This window comes from Tinamus guttatus, unplaced genomic scaffold (genome assembly GCF_059628265.1).
Source record: "Tinamus guttatus ecotype Peru unplaced genomic scaffold, ASM5962826v1 Tinamus_guttatus_pri_ptg000150l, whole genome shotgun sequence".
In the NCBI taxonomy this organism is placed as follows: domain Eukaryota; kingdom Metazoa; phylum Chordata; class Aves; order Tinamiformes; family Tinamidae; genus Tinamus; species Tinamus guttatus.
The window spans coordinates 15942352-15959445 of NW_028288684.1; the positions used below are offsets into that span (position 1 = coordinate 15942352).

The window sequence follows — 17094 nt, forward strand, 5'->3', positions numbered from 1 at the left end:
ATGATTCTGACATAAAAGGTTCTAAAAGGTTCCATTTTAAGTCCATTATTAAATCAGTTAATGGAAAATCCATAGTTTTAGTTTGGCATCACAGGAGTTCTGAAAACTATCTATACATATCTCATGCTGAAACCAATGGATTTGTTGATGGAGCATACCTTTGAAAATAAGGTCTCTAAGTATAAATTACTGGTACATTCTAATAACAACTTCCAGCATTTCTCAGCTTCGGTTGAGCTGCTTTGTAAAATGTAAACAAAATAAAGTGGCATAAAAACTCTAAATATAAAACTAGTATGTTTCTCTGACAACTATGGTATTTTTTCCCTGTGAATGTTTTCTGCATAGTTCTTAATTAACAGAAAGTCCTCCTGTTCATAAGTGGAAAGAACTTGCTTGTTTCTGATGACAGTTTGCTAAAGGAGCCTCGTTAACTACTTTTGAGCTGCAATTTAAAAAATACTCGGTGGTTTATATGTAATCTAATGACAGTTTGCATCTTTTATCTGGGGATACAAAAATTAATTTTCAGAACATGTCTGTGTAGAAAAATATATAATACATCTGAAGTTTTCACCATAAATTTGAGGCATTCCTTTATTTCAAGATACAGAAAACATGTGGTTTTTTAGGTTAGACTAAGTCAAAGCCATGGCCGTTTCTCTCTCCATTGCTGAGGCTGTTTGGTGCTGGAGGACGTGCCAGGAGGGTGGAATCCAGACGTGTTCGGTCCCTGTGGACAGTCTCTTACGTTGGTGTCGCCAGGGGCTGCTGTCCCACACGCACTCCTCACTTTGGTCACAGAACCAGCGCGTCACGGGCACTCTCCAGGCCTGTCCTTGATGGCTGGTGCGAGCTCGCCAGTGAACATGCTTGGGGATGGCAGACTTACTGCACGTGGTGATCCATTAAACCAGGATATTTCAGGTCTTGAGACATGGAGAACAGACATCTATTCTCTTTTTTTTCTTTCATTTTTTTCCTTTATTTCCTATATTTTTTCTTTTATTCTCCCCATTTTTTCTGACTTAACAACTGTCATATGAGTTTAGGCTTTAAGCCCCCCACCTTTTGTCTTTTTTTTTTTTTTTGGAGAGAGAAGGAGATTTTTTTTAAAGGTCCTCATTGTTCTTATTATTTTCTTTGACCTTTCTGAGATGTAACTTTGCCCTTAATATTCCAGGTGAGCTCATTTCATGAACTGTTACAACCACATGTTGCTACTAGTACGCTAGTTTTGCATACAAACTGATTCCTTACACACTTCAGCATCTTGTGCTGCTTTGACTGGCACAAGACCATGTTAATTCCCAAGTCTTAATGGCTACTGAAATCTGAGCTGAACACTTTATTTCTTCTTCTGAGAAGATAAATCCCACATTTTTCTGGTGGTGGGTGGGTCAGTGAAGAAAATACCTTCTAAAATGGGAACTAAGAGAGTTTTTGTTTCCTCTGTGGCATGGAGACAAGTGCCTGGTCGCCACAGTGGTCTCATAAGGTGTTGTGTCAGTTAGCTTTAAGAGGCCAAAAATAAGCGTTTCAAGATTTTGAAGGGGGTCTGCCAATTGTGGGATTATGCTCTTGATGTGTATTTAAATTATCCCTGCTAGAATGAATTGCTGCATGGACCCATCATCACTCCTCCCTCCACTTGGTCCCTGGCTCTGCATGTGCATCAGCTCAAATTAAGGAATTAAATTTATGTGGCCCTGGGAAAAATACTATGATAGCTACAGTTAGTACTATATTTTTTTGTGGGGAATATTTAGAAGAGCAGTACACATCTATTGAGAGGAGGGAATCAGGAGAAGGACCCACATATTTTCTTGCAGTCTGTGCCTGCACATTTCTTTTAGAGAGCAATTAAAACAGCCACGTGTGTGTTTGTTCATGTATGCTTGTAATGAGGTAAATGAGGAATTCCCCTGGGAATTCCTGCTGAATGCATGTGCAGTGTTTTTCCTAAATCCTTCTCCAAAGTGTTTCATAGTAAATTTTATTTTATTTATTTATTTATTTTAATGTAGAGCGAACTTTTTAGTATCGAGAACTAAGATTGAATTGCTTTTCCCCTACAATTTATAGAATTTTCACTTCATAAACTAACTCGAAATAACTTTCAGCCAGTTGAGTTAGCTGTATAGAAAACAAAGCACTGTTTGGTTCTTTCCCCTCCTTCCCACCCCATCCTGGTCTCAAATCTGAAGCTGTTTAGAATTGATTTAGGGAATGTACTTTTCAAGGGAATTTTTAGCAAATACACTGCCATATGTTTGAACATAAGTTATAGATCAGGCATGGAAGTAGTTGGAAGTGCAAATGAGTTGGGAATTCATATATATTTTGTACTTTCAGAGTGAAAATTCAAAAACACCTTAGAGCCGATGTTGCCAAAGGGGCTGGGGTGCCTTCCTACCTGTTACGGATCTGGTCGCTTGGTGTTTTTTTACACAACGAGATTATTGTTCTTAAATCCTATAGGTAGCATTTTCTCTGCTGCCTATGGGCAGATGGGTCTGTGTAGGCTCCCAAGTTTTGTTGGCAATGCTCTGACTTTTATCAGTAGGGACTTGATTTTTGAGTTAGCTTTTCATTTATAGGATATAGCCTGAAGTTTGAGGTCTTTGAAGTAGTTCTCATAAAAGATTTGGATTCCCTGCCAGGATGTCACTTGGATTTGGGAAGCCATGGACGTGGCCATGGGATTCTGCTGCTACTTCCCTTAAGAACAATAAGCAAGCCCCAGCGTGGCAGACTGACATGTCACCTGCTTAGCTGTGCAGCCCTCAGAAAAAGTGCCCCAAACCTGTACTCTGGAATTGCTGTTTGTGGCCACTAAACCATTCTGCTCTCTGAGAACAAAAATCAGATCCACAATTCCTGAGTCCTCGTTGTCCAGAAACAATAGTACAAGCCCTTAGCCAACCATGTGTCCTTTCCTCCACTATTGTTTGCTCCTTCCAGTAAATTGTCTTTTTTAATGATTTCCTCCTTTAATATAAGAGTGATCAGTGCTTTTGCAACAGGTTATACAAATAACCCACCTTAGTGTGGCATGCCCAGGACTCAAAGATTAGAAAAGGGAAGAAACAGTTGCCTGTATAACCTTAATTTGTTATGCATTATGTGTGTGCATTGAGGATTTTTTTGGACAAACCCAAATCACCCATGTGATTTATTTTGCAAGATACATAACTAAGGAATGACGGAAGGTCCATGAAGCAGTTTTCTCCTTCTAAGACAATAAATGGAAGCCATCAGTGCCTTCCAAAAGCTTCCTGAGTGGAGTTCATTTGGGTTTGTCTTCATTTATGCTACTCAGCTATAATTCCTTTGTGGTGAATGGAAAGAAATGGGCCATTTAAGATGTGATTTATCTCAGAGTTTAATAAATGCCCCCAGTAAGTCAAACGAGTAAGTGAGAACATCCTGCAGTTAAGCTGCAGGATCCTTGTTGCATCCTTGCTGCAGGATGGTGTGAATTATGTTTGGGGAGCAGCAGCTGCTTGCTCAGAGTGGATCCCAGCCTTAGAAATGCTCTAGTAAAGGTGAAGTTTTGCCTAATTTGAAAACCATATATGCCTTTCCTCTGACTATGTAGAGAGCACAGGATGAACTGCCAGATGTAGCGCTCAAAAATTGGGCTACAACCTCTGCCTCAGGTCACGCTGGGCTGCATTAACCTTAATGCCAGCCACTGACTTTGCCACCTTTGTGTTACTTTACTGTAGCTTTAGTGCAGACTGTTTTAGAGTAGTTTTCTGTAGGATGTGTATGTTGTTAGTAGAACATATTGAAGAAAGATGTGATTTTCCCCATCCATTGCTGTAAATCACTGAAACTAGCCTCAATGAGCTTTTCCATCACTATCTCCCTGCCAATGCAGGAAGTGTGTCAGGCTTTGCTTATGTGTAACACATGTTCAACAAGAGCTGGGGTAAGAGAGAGGCATAACTTTTTAAACTTTAAGCATGCATTTAAGCACCTTTTTTATTATTGCTATTAAGCAACTTTTTTTGTTAGTGAATGATGCTAGCTTGGAAACACTAAATCATGAAAAAATATACCTCATCACCTGCAGTGTAATTCAGCCCTGGAATGAGTTTTCCTCTTCACCCTGCCACTCAATTCCAACCCTAGCTTAGCAGGGGTACAGGGATAAGTATTTTAATGTCAGACTGAAAAGTCAAGGGACTCTTCATGCCAAAGTATCCAGAAAAAGGCCAGAAGTGCAGAGATGGTTTGTGTGATGTGAACTGTCCTTCCTGGTGCACTGGTCTATGACCACTATTGAATTGCAGACTGTCATCCCTAGGTCACCGGATGGTCACGATAATTGACCTGTGGTCCCAGCTAGATTTGTGAAGTAAACGGGTGATGTGGTTACTGTGAATAAATAAACTTCATTCTTGTTTTTTGTGGTATTAGCACAGGAGTCTTTGCACCCTTGGCTGAAACTGGGGCCAAATCCAAGAATGGGTGAGACTTCAGAGGAGTATCAAAGGTGTCAAGGACTTGAAGGGCAGCTCAGGAGGAGAAGGGAAATCTCATGAGGAAAAATATTTCTGCTGTCTCCTTTGTGCTTTGGGCTGTACCGCTCTGTGTGTGTGTGTGGGTGGGAAATGGGCTTCATTTCCTCCATGGAGCATTAAGAGCTGGTCCCCAAGAGTGAACGGAGCTCTTGCCCATAGTATGGTCACCTGGCATGTGGCCCTTGCCTCTGCCTTTCTATTTTTCTAAGACTACCCTTCCAGGACGATAAATGCTCTGCATCTCATGAGAACTAGAATCTTTTTCCTTTATAAACTGTCCCAAGATACAGAAAATATTGGCCTCATTTTCTCCCTCCTCCTGCCTTCCCATTTGGAGTTTTTCTGAATCTTCCCCTTTCAAGGAAACAAAAATATACATTAGCCAAACTCTGGGTTGCAAAATATTGATTTCATGCAGATTAGAAGTGGGAAAGCCAGATGCAGTCAGTTTTCTGTCTCCTTTACATGGAAATAATACTCCCTAAGTGCTCATCTAGTTAGAAAAGAGCAAAGACTGCGAGCACAGCTAATCGTTCTTACACAGAGATACCTGAGTGTTTGAATATGAAGTAATGCACAGTGAAGGAAAACTCTGGAAACTCTGGAAACATTTATGATTGCCATCTATTAAGAATGGAAAACTAAAGGAGTAAGTAAATGGCCATCAGATGTTCCTAAAAATATTTTCAACTCTTCCTAAAAGCCACTGTATTTCTTCTAGCTACAAAGTGCATGAAATCTCCTTTTTGCTGAGTAAATCCGGGTAAGAGGTTTTTGACTTTTTTCTTTTTCCCCCACAATTATGTATTGAGTAGATTGAAGCATGAATCAGGCCGGAGTGGACAAGTGTGGTATTTAAAAGGAATTATGACTGCATGCAGTCCTCCTCCAAGATTTGTTTTGCTGTAGACGTTTTGCACCTTTTCTTCTCTGTGATTGTTTAATGATTGCAAATATATAATTATTTATATCTTTAATCTTTTTGTCACTAAGCTACTGAGTAGTAGTAGTAGTTATCCTCAATAACAAAGTCACTTTTATATGATGTGTTTTGGTTGGTAGGATTTATGATCCTCTTGTTGATCACAGCATTTTTTGTTATTTCTTCAAACCAATGATACAAATTTCACTGGACTAGTTTAATGCTTTCCTTGAAATTTGTAATCAATTTCCCTTATAAGATGTTTGCTAAATAAATTGAAATTAAGAAGATGGGTTGAGTTAAAGCTAATGCACAGTGTAAAGTTTTTGAGCACTCAGAGGAGAACAGAACAGAACTGTTGTCTCACAAGACATATTTGGGACTCCTGGCACTGAAGAAGGTTCTGTATTAAAAAATAAAAAAGTTGGACTTCTGTGAATAGAGGGTATCAGCAGCCTTCTGTGCCAGGGACTCCCGCTGTGCTGAGTCGATGACGAGTTTCTGTGGGAAACTAATGAGAGAATTGTCTAGAGGCACCAAGCCATACAGCCACGCACAGCAAGGCAGCCGTGGCCGCGCTCCTCAACACTGTGCTCCTTTGAGCTCCCGAGCCTTGTGTTTGTGCAGCGGGGCCCAGAAGATTCACCAACTGAGAAAGAAACTGTCCTGCATCACTGGAAACTTGGGGCTGGGTGGAGAGGTTCATCGTGGGAAAAACAAAGCAGAACACTTCAGGGAAATACTGCAAAGTGGATACTTCCTCCTCCCAAGGAGTCCCTTTATTACTCTGGTGACTGTATTTCTGCTTCTTTCTTTTTTTTTTTTTTTTAAAGATACTAATCTTCAACTGCTTTTTAAAGATTTTTAAGTCAGTAGGAAGTAAACATGTGGATATCTCAAGCCTTTTTATATTTGCTCTGTATACACGGTAGGTAGAGGTCACAGTTTGTGAATTTTATCTTGGTTTTTGCTTTTTTCACTTTGTTGGTGTTTTTGAGACTAGGGAAGCATAATTGAAAGGTAGTTATACTGTACAATTTACTTGATATTGTCTTCTAGAGGCTGTTTTGTCTGTTGGTAGAACATTTTATTCGTAACTTGAATGAGACTTGTGTCGTTGTTAAACCAAGTTGGGGAGGCTTCTTGGTTTCATTTTCTCTTGGAAGCTGAATGGGTTTCATGTGGTCTTGGCCAGTATATTTGATTTCTCTGTGGCATTCTGATACAATCTGTGTGTCCATGCACACTTTCAACTTATAATAACCCAGTAGATTAACATGCAGAGAATTTCCCAGTAATTAATATCTTGCTGGTCTGAATACCTGTAATATAGTTAATCAGTCCATCTGGTCATAATCCTCAGAAAAGTCTCTATGCCTCAGTCATTCAGGGATACTGCTATTCTTGCTCATAGTCATTTTGCTGTGGTGGTCTGAATGATTAGGAAATAATCATCAAAGCTCATTTACTTGCTCAATTTATGGTTTATTACATTTCCAGCAAGATACAAAGTACATAAATCATTTCAAAGTGCACTTGAAGTAGCCATAAATGGCATCTGAAAACCTCTCCAAAGTAGTACAGTATTGGCAGTCTGCATTTGGATTAATCAAGTAAGTATAGCTACTATTTTAATATTCTTCTAAATGAGCATTAAGAAGACAGAAGCCTCTTGGCAGTGAAATACTAGAGAAAAAATCTGCCCCCAAAATTTGTCCTTTCTCCATTGTAAAAAAACGTTTCATTCCGGGAACAAATCAATGCAATGAGCAATGATCCACAGTAAGAGCCCGCGTCTTGTTTCAGCACCTATTTGTGTCAGTGCTGCGGCTTCTGTCGGCTTCACCTGCTCAGAACTAGGCCTCCCTGGGATTTTCCTGAGCTGAACGGAAGGAGCTTCCACATTTGTGTTATTACTGAGGTTTTTACACCGCCTTTGGGTTAATGATGCATTTTGGCACACCTACCATGTAACGACACTGTTCTTCTGGCCTTTGACTTGATGCATTAACTACCCCGCAACATCTATGAAAGAGGAGAGGGATGGGAAGGGAACTCAGGAGAAGAACGTAGTCTAAGACAGGCAAAAGCCACTTTGACAAGAGAAAGACACTGGTTACCTAAGCATATGTGTTTTGCTCTTGATTTACAAAGAAGTTAAAAAAATCAAATAAAAAAAAAGTTACTCTGCGGCTAACCTTGCAGAAAAAGCTGACTTCACTCTGTGGTTCTGTGAGACCGGAGCAGGGAGCTGGCATGGACCCAGAGGCTGTCTCCGATCATTCAGCTAATAAGCTCTGTGAGCCGAGCTCTGGAGCCGTGCCTGATTTAATGCAGTGCATGCAATTTTGGGATCTGAGCAGGCTCATCCCCTGCCACCTTTTTGCACAGACAGAGTAAGTTTGGGGCCATCTGCAAAGTACAGATGCTCAGTCTTACAGTGATGTCCTGGGGATCAAACCCACCATTGCCTTGGGCACAGTGGAGCACCAGGCAGTGTATTTGCCTTACCAGATGTAGATGGCTCTGTCTCAGTGCATCACTCTTGTTTTCTGCAGCCGCTGAGAAGGAAGGGGCTCATGCTGAAGGTGAGTCTTCTAGGTCACCTCTTTCCTCTGAATATACTGGCAGTTTCGAGTGACTAGATCAGGTGCAGATCTCCACTATCAAATGAAGTGGGTGTTACTGCAGTTCACTGCCTATGGAGCGAGAGGAGTGCTGATTCAGGAGGGCATTTAGTCTTGTGCCAGCCCTTGAGAGAATCACATGAGAAAAAGAAAAGAGGAGGTTTTTAGGTATGGTAACTACGAGCAGAATTTTCATGTTAAAATTTGAGATATCAGACAGTTATTTTCCTGTAGGAGGTAAAACCTCTTATATGGTTTTTCAGTTTTACTCCTTCATCATTGGGAAAAAAAAAAAGTTTTTAAAAATTTACTAATTTTGTTTGTGTATTCTCCCCCGCACATGTCTTCAGCCTATTCCTGTTGACCAGTGCATGGTCATGATTAGATGTGCTCAACCTGGGAGTTTAAGTGCTGCAGATGCAAAGCTTTTTGGTTTTGTTCGCGTGTGTGCATGTATGTGTTGTGTTATGTTTGTACAGGATATACCTTCTTGTGTCAAGGGAGCAGCTAAGAGACAAGTTTCCCATGGTAGGCAGCACAAAACAGAACTATTCATGGCTGGAATAAGAGCAGCTCCAAGCCTAGAGTTTATAGATTTGTGAATATATAGAAATAGACAGTGGTTTGGGGAAAAGCAAGGGGGTCAGTGCTGGGATGGAAGCGTTGCATGAGGGCTGTGTGTTTATGTATAAAAAATTATTCAAAATGTGCGAAGTCCTTAGAAGGGAGTAGGGGTTACCAAGGAGAGAGTTGCTGAGAGGGGGAGGAAATCATGAAAACATCAATTTTTTTCCTTTTTTTTTTTTTTTACACTAAAACAAATAAAAAAGAATCTTTCTTGTTTAATTCTGATTGTGATTCAGAAGAATCTGTTCGGGATTTGGAAGAAACCTGTAGCCTCTCCTTGAACTGCATGATGCCAGAAGACCAACTTTGTCAGTGTTGCATGTCAGGACTCCAGTTTTCAGGCAAAAGAAGAGACTAATTGGGACCTGGGGGATGTTAGGTGCTCTCTGGTGCATCTCTGCTGGAGACCACCGGTTTGTTACAGACATTGGTGTCTGGGGCCAAAGTCCCTCGTCAGTCCCTACTGCTTTTACTCCTCGCTCTAAGGTGGCACCTCTCCCAGTCTGCTGGATGTTCACCCCCTAAGCCAGTCCTGTCAAAATAATCCAGGTTATGGAAAAATATCCATGTAAAAGCCATTAAGCCAGGCCAGGCGTCTTGGCTGGAGGTCCGGGAGCAGTTACACGAGCAGTTCGGCTGGCGGATGTGGTTGGAGGAGGTGCAGCCCAGCTGGTAGGTAAAGCCCCCTCGGAAAACGCAAGAGAAAAATATGCAGTAGTTTGTCCACAAGAAAACCCTTAATACAGAGGATAGAGAGGGTCCTGCTCGGGACCGGCCATGGCTGAGCGCTGTGTGGGAACAGGAGCCGGGGGAGGATTCCTTGGAGCACGATGCTGGCTGTCGTGTCAGGAGGCAGCTTGGGGGCTTGGGAGGACTGCGGCGCCTTGAAATGCGATGGGAAGAGGCAGGGGGATGAGGCAGAGAGGGACCTTTCCTCAGCGGCGGGACCTGAACCTCCTTCCCTGATCCCAAGCGTGTGCACAAAGGAGGTGTCACCTCACTGCTGGGATCTCGAGGTTGTGCCAGCAGCAAAGCACTGGGCCCTCTTTATTGTCCCTGAAGAGCTGTGGAACCTGAGGCGTGAAGAGCTGAAGTGCTTCTGCCTCAGACCTCTACGATGGCTACAACTGCCTGAGTAGCTGTCACTGTGTGGGCACCACAGTCGCGAAGGCCCCGTCCCCCTCCTGTAGGCCCGTGTGGCCCAGGGCCCTGTCCTGCTTCCTTGCTCCCTCGTAGCCTTTAAGTTTGTACTGCAAGATGTGCAGGGCGCTAAATCTGCGTTGTCTGCAGGGTCCCCAGAGTGTTATTTTTAGCATCTTGAAAACAGGCTAACGTACAAAAAGATTTTTCCAGCAGTTTAATGAACCGCTCTGGGGGTGGGGGAGTTCTCCATCCCCCAGGATTCTCTGGTCATGTAAGGGGCAGAGGGGATGCTTTGAACCCCCTCCCATCCTTCCCTCTTGATCTGCTTTCAAAATTTCTCTCTTTCCTCATCCCCCACTTCTCTCCCCTCCTGTACCCAAGTCCCAGACGTCTTTTCCCTCCTCCACCTGCCCTTCCCCAGCAAGCAGTTGTACACACAATTTACTTACTTTTTTCCAAAAGCGGCGTGAACTTTCTGCATTGTCAGCAAGATGCAGTTTGCTTTTCTCCCTGAAGGAATTTTAAGGAGCCAGTGATGGAGGGGGATTTTAGGAAAATGCCTATCGTTTGCTTTCAGATTTCTACGAGGGCAGGTTTCAGACGAACCAGGAGGCTGGTTCAAGGCAAAAAGTTGGCCAGGTGTTGCCAAGACTGGCCCACAAAAGAAATATTTTAGCTGGGCTTTCTGACCATGCCTCTTTGGAAGAGCAAATATTATCCAGGGTGATGTTCAGACACTGACTTTGATATCATCATTAAATGGCCAGCAAGGCCGGCTATGCTGTGTTAGCTGAGCTATGCTGTGTGGCTGAGGTCAGCTGGGGCACAGTCAAAATGACAATTTAATCCTCAACTCTATGCAAAAAAGAAAACTGTTGACCTTGCGGTGAGCTGGGTTTCCAGGAAGCCGCGTCTCCCTTGCCCTGCGCTCATGGGAGTGCGGATTCGATCACCAACCCTTTCCTCTGACCCTGGGGACAGCGTGTTTCAAAGAGGGTGAGCAAGCAGATGGATTTTATTAGACTTAGAAGAGCCAGTTTTTAAATAGAAAAGGCTTTCAAGCCTATCTTTAATGGATTAGTGCTGACATGGGGATCTTCTTTGCCTTTCCATGCTGCTTCTCTCTCCTTCTCTCCCCGCCACCTTCACTGTGGTGTTTAAACCACCCCCCCAAGCTCTGCCCACCTATTGATCACATTGGCTGTTTATCGTATCAAACACTTTCTATATGTGCTTACCTTGTGCATGTTTTGGCTTAAGGTGCAGCCTGATCCTGCAAATGTTTATCCCTGGCTCTGCTCCTCGGACATCTGCAGCGGAGCAGCGAGGCCGACTCTTGGCTGAGGCCTCTGCAGCAGCAGCTGCTGCCTGTTTGGAGCAGGGATCTTCCTTTCCAAGTTGTGCGTCGTGTCCTGTGCACACAGTATATTTTTTCCTAATGTCCTTCCAAGATAAAAGGCAGTGATGATGACAGCCACTGTAAGGACTAATTAGCCAAAAGCTTCTGTCTCATTTGGCATCATCCAGATGTTGTCCTGTTGACTGCAATCCAGTTTTTCAAGCGCGAAAACTGACACAGAGGAATGGGGACGGGGTCTTTCCCGCAGCCGTGTTGCCAGGGAGGCTGCTGGGTGGCCTTTGATGAGGTGTGTGATCCTTGGCCAGCACAGCTGTGCTCACAGAAGTCCCCTGCGTAGGCTGCTGCCGCCAGCACCAGCAAAGCCTCGTTTTTGCGGGCACTATCGGGGGGAGAAGCTGTCCTGCAAATTGAGCATTGCCCGTGGGTGCCTGTTCGGTGCTGAGCTCTCTTTACCCATCCCGTGCCCGTCCAGCTGCAGCAGCGGCCGTCCCAGCCAAGAGCTGGCCTCAGTAGTCACATTCCTTTATTTTTGCAGTTGTGAGGTTCCTGTTAGGAAGTCAGGATCGTGCTTGCTTTTATTTTTTTTTTTTGCTCCCTCTATTTTTTTTTAATTCAAAGACTTACTTGAATGCATTTTTTCCAATGTACAGTGTGTTCCTAAGAAGGCTTTGATCTTGTTAATCTTTTCATCTTTGCATCAATCTGTTGGGCGAAAATGCTGGGACGTGCTTTTATTGTGGTGTGGGGGTTTCTTTGGGGTTTGTTTTCCTTTTTACATAGTTTAGAGGAGTTTTCTTTCCTGAGGCTCGTCCTCCGGCTTGATCCTACATGAAAGTTGACCACAGATGTGTCAGGTGCTAGGGTGCCAATTTAGGCCATGTTTTTGAATTTGCTTTGCAGGGATTTCCTGATCTCAAATGAAAGCAATTTTTCCTCTTTCCTCCCATTAAGATAAAGAGAGCGCTGGGGCAAGTCTGCGTATTTGGGTGTGGGTTTTGTCCCTGCCCGTCTCCAGCAGGCAGGTTGCAGGCTGACTTTGAACCCCAAGCCTTGAGGTTGCTTCACCACGCGGCAGAGTCTGGACTGACTTGCCCGCTCCCTCCGTCCACGTGGTGAGGCTGAGCAATCGTGCTGATGCTGCGGTGCCATTTGGTAGGCTCAGGGCACGCGCAGGATGATTCACATCTGGCCACATCTGGCCACGTAGACCAGCCTTCGTCTGGATTGCGTTCACACACTCTTCTCCCCTAGTTCTTTCCATAGATGTAGACCTCAGGTAAAACTTCCACAGTTAAGGCCATGCCTTGCTCAAATGTACACTTCCTTGTGCTGCTAGTTGTAGCCAAATCCCTTCCATGGGTGAAGAAAACTCTGTAAAATAATATTCTGTAAGTATAACTTTAGCCCAAGTAAAATAAACTTTACCAGTGTGCCCGTGTCCAGTATATGATGGGATTAGTTGCTTTGTCTTAATTACCTGTGACAGCTAGTCCTTGAAGTGAAGACAAACTTTTAGGCCATACTTTGATATTCATTTTAGCTGGAACACCAGCTAAGAAGTGGAGTTCCTGATCGTGTGTTGTTAGCACTGTGTTCTCCCTAGCACAGCTGAACTGGACTGGGGAAATGATTTGGCTGAAAAGTTCCAAGGCATATGTGTATATTTTTGGTAAGGCTGTTTTTCCACCAGATCAGTTCCCTCATTCGGCTCACAATAACAGAGGCACAAAAAGGGTTTTTGGCTGGCACAGGCCAGAGGTCTTAGTGAGGACACCAGGTAGCAGTTGCAGGAGGGAAGATAGTTTTGGGGAAGAGCAGGAGGAGCTGTTTGGCAGCCAAAAAATAATCTAAAAGCAAACCTATTAGCAGTTTACCAGTTCCTTTGGTTTTGACTATGGCTGTGTGGCCCAAGGGTTTGGCTTGCGGTGATGAGGTGTAGGTTGGGCCAAAGAAAGTTGGAGCGTGAACAGCAGTCACCTGGTAAGTGCCAGTGCCAAAGCACAGAGCCTGCTCTGAATGGTGTCTCCATCAGAGAGAGTCTCCCTTAACCAGGGCCAGGGACTTGCTGAAGGACCGTGGGCTGGACTGAGGTTCCCCATGCTGCGTAAGGACCTGTTCAAGGCTGAAATAGCAGGATGCGTCTTAAGACCTTTGAATATTTGTTGTCCTTGATCTTGTTGATCACTTTCCATTGCAGGGAAGTGTAAATGTCTTGGTTTATAGAAACATAGTGAATTTCCTTGTCCACCTTGTCTTTTGCCTAGGTCCTGAGGGAGTCTAATAAATTAGCCGAAATGGAGGAGCCACCTCTGCTACCAGGAGAAACCATTAAAGACATGGGTATGTGAAAAGTATATCTCTTACTGCTTGGTGACCAAATAGAATATCCACAGAGCAAAGTGTCTTGGTGCTTACTCCCCAGCGAGGGCAGATTGCTGATGTTTGGAGGCCCATGGTCAGGCTGATTCATTAATCAAGTCGTCATGAATGCTGCGAGCCAAGGTAACTGTGTATCTGCTCTTAACATGGAGCAAATGCAAAGCAGCTCAGCATATTTTAGCATCAGTGATGAGAGATGCATTTGCATTTGCTGTGTCCTGAGAGCACCCAGATGGATTGCTTCAAAGTGCGCTCACCACAAAGTCACTTCTTAGGTTGATATAACATAATTATGTGTTGAATCTCTACCAAAAACTGCAGGGAAGTTGCACTGCTATTGCAGAGTTTTAGTGTTATGAGGGTAGGTATTTTTCCCCCCCTTTTTTTTCTCAGCCAGACTGTGTGACATGCAGCAGCTTTGCTGATGCTCCCTAGTGTCTGAAGGTTTGAGTAAGCCTCTTGATTTATTTTCTGTAAGAGATCTTGTATTTACTAGTTTAGCAGTGTTGACATTCTCCTTCATTGTGTTCCCTCCCTCTTAAAATGAGGAAAGCATCTTTGGTCCTAAAAGGAAAAAACTTATTTCTTCTCTCTACTCCTTTCCTAAAGACTCTGAACTCTTACTCCAAACAAGCACATGCAGTGCAGACTGACATGTAATTCATCCCACGGGTCCTGACAGCCCTGAGAGCAAGACCATGTATTGGAGGGTTCTGGGAAACGGTTTAAGAGAACAGGGTCTCCAGTATTTTTATCTCTTTGCAAGCGACACAATGAGCCATCTACATCGGTAAAAGCAGGTGGTTCAAGAGCAGACCGGGCAGCAGCCATCAAGTCCAACAAGAAATAAAAGGTAGAAAAAAAGCAGTATTGTTCATCAGCAATACTGTATCCTGTTAAAAGTGGCAGGAAGGCTGAGTGTGATTCTCTTTGTATTTTATCAGGAAGGGAAGAAAAATATTTTAGTTAACGTTAAGATCTTGGGAAAAACTGGCCCTATCAGAAAACAAAATCCATAAGAAGTGATATTTATAAATCCTGGTTTCCAGTATCTTTTTCCCATATGGATTCTGTTATATCTAACAAAAACTGAGGTTATTAGCCTTTCCCTTGGTCGTAGCCCTACAGCCTCTCTCTTGGTGTCCGTTTTCACAAACAGTGAAGGAATTTAATACCTTGGAGATCCCTATCCATTGGACAGAGACTGCTGAAATCATGCAACAGGGGTAGGGTTAAGGTCAGACAAACAGACACCTATCCATGTGTGTACCCGTGCAGCGTGGTTAACTAAAATTGTTTCCTTAGGAAAACAGGCTAATAAAATGCAAACATGGAGAGGATTAGGGCTTTTAAACTGCCAAGACTGGTGTTTGAGATGATGCCTAGGATTCCTTATCTGGAAAATGTTTTTCTACCATTTTTCTCTTTTTGACTCAGAATTATGGTTCCTTTTTAAGTGTACATGCACGCTCTTTTCATATCAATAGATTTCGCTTTATTTTTAAAAACTTTTTTTTTTTTTCAGACTTATGTTTTGTGTAATGGGAGCTTAGTGGAAAAGCCAAGTAGGCTGCTCTCCTCTGTGTGATGTGCTTCAGGAGCTGCCTTCCCAGGTCAACCTACTCACTGAAAAATGTTCATTAATGATTGGCTAGCAATGAAATATTTTGAGTTTAATTGACCTTCCAACAAATGCGTTCCTCTTAAAACGAATAAATAAATAATGAGATTGCCAGCATGTGTATTTTACCTAAAAACTCCATGCTGTTTGTTTTGCTCCACAAGTCGTACCTCATCCCTTTTCCTCCGAATCTCCTAGCTGGGGCTCTGAGAGCTACCAAAAGCAGGTGAATGCTGCACTGCAGGCCTTGTCTGCTCACCCACTTTAGATTTTGCATGTCCAGTTCTGGTGAGTCAGTGGCAGCGCTGTGGAAGCAGAGCTGATGCATGATGCAGATGGATGGGTTGCTGTGGCCTCGAGTAAGGCGGACTCTCTCTTCCCCTCTCCCCTGGTGAATCACACAGAGAAAGGGTGAAGAAAGTGGGGTGCCTGTCATGGCACCCCCCAGTCCAGGGGCTCCTGTACATGGTGGCTGTCACCTGTGGTACAGGAGAGCTTCCTCATCCATTTCACACAACCTTTGCAAAACGTGTCCCTTAGGATCTTAACATTATTAAGATGGTCTTGTGGCTTTGTTTTCTCTTTCACATTTCATGGATGTGGTAGCTAGGGTCTCCTTCTGAAAGGATTTCTGTGTGTCTGAGGAGTATCGCTCCTGTTCAGTAATAGCATAAACTGCAGCACAAGCAGCCAACTGTTCTTAGTGACAGAAAATGCGATGGGTCACTGGTGGGAGGCAGGGGGAGGGAAGCAGCTTGAAGGTTGGCATTTTTAATTGATATAAAACAGAAGGGCAGTTAGGGGAGGTGTTTGCTGTGGAAAACCAGCAGCACCTCTTGCCTTTTGCTGGAACAAGTGAGAAACGTTTGAGGCATTTTAAAAAGGGGACTGTTTTGAGTCACCATCACTCAGGTTCAGAAATAATTGAATTGTTGCAGGGAAACTTGATCGCTGACTTAAGACTTAAAATCACTGGCAATTGGGTGCTATACAGATTTTTGGCTGCTGTAAATTGCTGTAGTTCCACTGGCTTCAATTAGAGCCTTTAGCTGCAGAGCCTCCATCCCAGGGCTGATTCTGAATTTTAGGGTGCACAGAAGGACCCAAGTTTGCTAGAAGTCATTTGCAGGAGAACTGGTTTCTCTTGTTCTTTAAGGCACAAAATAGATTGCTATAGAAATATACAGCTTTTTTTTGCCTTTTTTTTTTCTTTTTTGGCAGATTTTTATCCAGCTTCAGTTGTGTGCATTCAGGGCAGGAATTGTCTCCTCTTTTTGTGCAGCGTGTCCTCAAGCAGTGGGAACGTGTTGGCCAGTGCTGGCCCGCAGGCTGCAGCCCCGCAGGGGTCCTTGCAGGGGACCGGCCGTGCCTCCTGCACATGCAGGTTCCCGGGGAGCTGCTCGCCTGCAGTTTGGTTAACACCAGCAGTCTGGTCATTTAACAGGAGTGAAACTTGCTTGTTAGCTCTAGGCAAGAGTCCCAGAATAAGCTTGTTTTGATTTAATGGGCTGAAAAGTAGAGCCCTTAATGTTTCTACTGTCAGAATTTTGCTTCCATAGTAGAAAACTGACCTTTTTTTTTTCTTGTTCTTTTTTTTCTCTCCTTATGTTCTGAAGCTAAGGATGTTACTTACATCTGCCCATTCACTGGCGCAATCAGAGGAACTCTTACTGTTACCAATTATAGGCTGTATTTTAAAAGCATGGAGCGGGTAAGCTTTTGAAACCATCTGCTTTTATTGGCTATTTGATATAAAATGTGTCTTTTCCATCTTTAGCCCTATGGTCTTTTTTTTAGTATAATTCTATGCGTATCATGTCTATATGTTTGGGAATATGGGTGTAAGGGAACATTGTTTTTTTTCACTTTTTTTCCCCCTCCCT

General features: G+C 43.4%; 1 protein-coding gene across 3 annotated transcripts in view; it reads left to right on the plus strand.

The window, feature by feature from the left end:
- Positions 1 to 17094, plus strand: part of MTMR2 (myotubularin related protein 2) — a 52729-nt gene that overhangs the window by 18154 nt on the left and 17481 nt on the right. The window contains exons 3-4 of one of the 3 annotated variants that reach the window (XM_088522348.1): positions 13476 to 13551; positions 16828 to 16922. In XM_088522348.1, coding sequence (XP_088378474.1) covers positions 13506 to 13551; positions 16828 to 16922 — 141 coding nt within the window. In that variant the 5' untranslated portion in view covers positions 13476 to 13505. Of the gene's footprint in view, positions 1 to 13475; positions 13552 to 16827; positions 16923 to 17094 lie in introns of those variants that run through there. The other 2 variants (XM_010222081.2, XM_088522349.1) reach the window with 2 other exon arrangements.